At 56.6% G+C, this 1,363-nt stretch overlaps 1 protein-coding gene across 1 annotated transcript in view; it reads left to right on the forward strand.

The window, feature by feature from the left end:
• The window catches only part of VOLCADRAFT_93642 (uncharacterized protein), a gene marked incomplete at both ends in the record, with an annotated part of 11,415 nt that overhangs the window by 3,644 nt on the left and 6,408 nt on the right, over positions 1-1,363 (forward strand). The window contains 2 exons of the mRNA XM_002952869.1: positions 87-717; positions 1,045-1,091. Coding sequence (XP_002952915.1) covers positions 87-717; positions 1,045-1,091 — 678 coding nt within the window. The remainder of the gene's footprint in view (positions 1-86; positions 718-1,044; positions 1,092-1,363) is intronic.

A 1,363-nucleotide genomic window follows, 5' to 3' on the forward strand; every position in this document is an offset into this window, starting at 1 on the left:
AGCTCCGCCTGGGTGCTTCACTGCACGAGAGCATACCCCCTGGGGCTGGCCTTGCGGATAAACGTAACACAAACTACCGGCCCAAGGCAGCTCCGCCTGGGTGCTACGCTGTCCGAGAGCAAAACCTGCTTGTGCTGGCCTTGTGGATAAACGCAACACAAACTACCGGCCCAAGGCAGCTCCGCCTGGGTGCTTCACTGCACGAGAGCATACCCCCTGGGGCTGGCCTTGCGGATAAACGTAACACAAACTACCGGCCCAAGGCAGCTCCGCCTGGGTGCTACGCTGTCCGAGAGCAAAACCTGCTTGTGCTGGCCTTGTGGATAAACGCAACGCAAACTACCGGCCCAAGGCAGCTCCGCCTGGGTGCTTCACTGCACGAGAGCAAAACCTTGCTGGTGCTGGCCTTGTGGATAAACACGACCCAGTCTACCGGCCTAAAGCAACTCTGCCTCAGTGCTTCACTGCGCGAGAGCATACCCCCTGGGGCTGGCCTTCCAGATAAACGCGACCCAGTCTACCGGCCTAAGGCAACTCAGCCTGGGTGCTTTACCACGCACCCCCTGGGGCCTTTCGGAGCAGCACAACGCAACCCGGACGCTTCTCTCCCTGAGAGCATCACCCGGGTAAAGCCTATCAGCCGTGGGCACTCGTTATTGGGCAGACTTCCAGAGTCTAGTTGCTACCCGATGAGCGCAAGGCGGTCCGGGCGCTTCGGTGGGCTCCAGCTGGTCACCTGGCAGTAACCCACGGTGGTAATAAACCATGCTGAGCTAAATTTAGGGTTTTAGGTTTAAACCTCGAAGCAATGACCTCTGGGCTCCAGCTGGTCACCTGGCAGTAACCCGCGGTGGTAATAAACCGTGCTGAGCTAAATTTAGGGTTTTAGGGTTTTAGGTTTAAACCTCGAAGCAATGACCTCTCCGCCGCGGTGCCGTCCCCTCGTAGCCGGATCACCCCATTCCCCAGCAAAACATGCGTAGTTGCCAACCCTTTGCGGCCGGTTTAGGGACACCCCTTTCCCTCTTACACACAACTGGGTAGGCCTAGTTGCAGCTGGCTGCGCCTGCTTTCAGACAACGTGGGATAAGGTGCGGAGTCCGTTGATCACCGCATCGTCCCCTTCTGGGTGTTTCCGTCGCGTGCCATTCTTATCGCCTTCATCATAGCCATTACTTCGTTCTCCTCCGGACCTCCTCCGACTCCACCGTGCACTTCATCCCGCTCGGCCATCTCTTCACTGTTACTGACACCCAATGTGCCAGTAACGCTGTGTTCTCTGATTTCCTTCCTTATTAAACTGGGTCCAAATCACTCTGGGAAAGGTTTTCACCCGTAAATTCATGTTTACCCGTAATCATGT

The sequence above is a fragment of the Volvox carteri genome, assembly GCF_000143455.1.
Source record: "Volvox carteri f. nagariensis unplaced genomic scaffold VOLCAscaffold_33, whole genome shotgun sequence".
Classification (NCBI taxonomy): Eukaryota; Viridiplantae; Chlorophyta; class Chlorophyceae; order Chlamydomonadales; family Volvocaceae; genus Volvox; species Volvox carteri.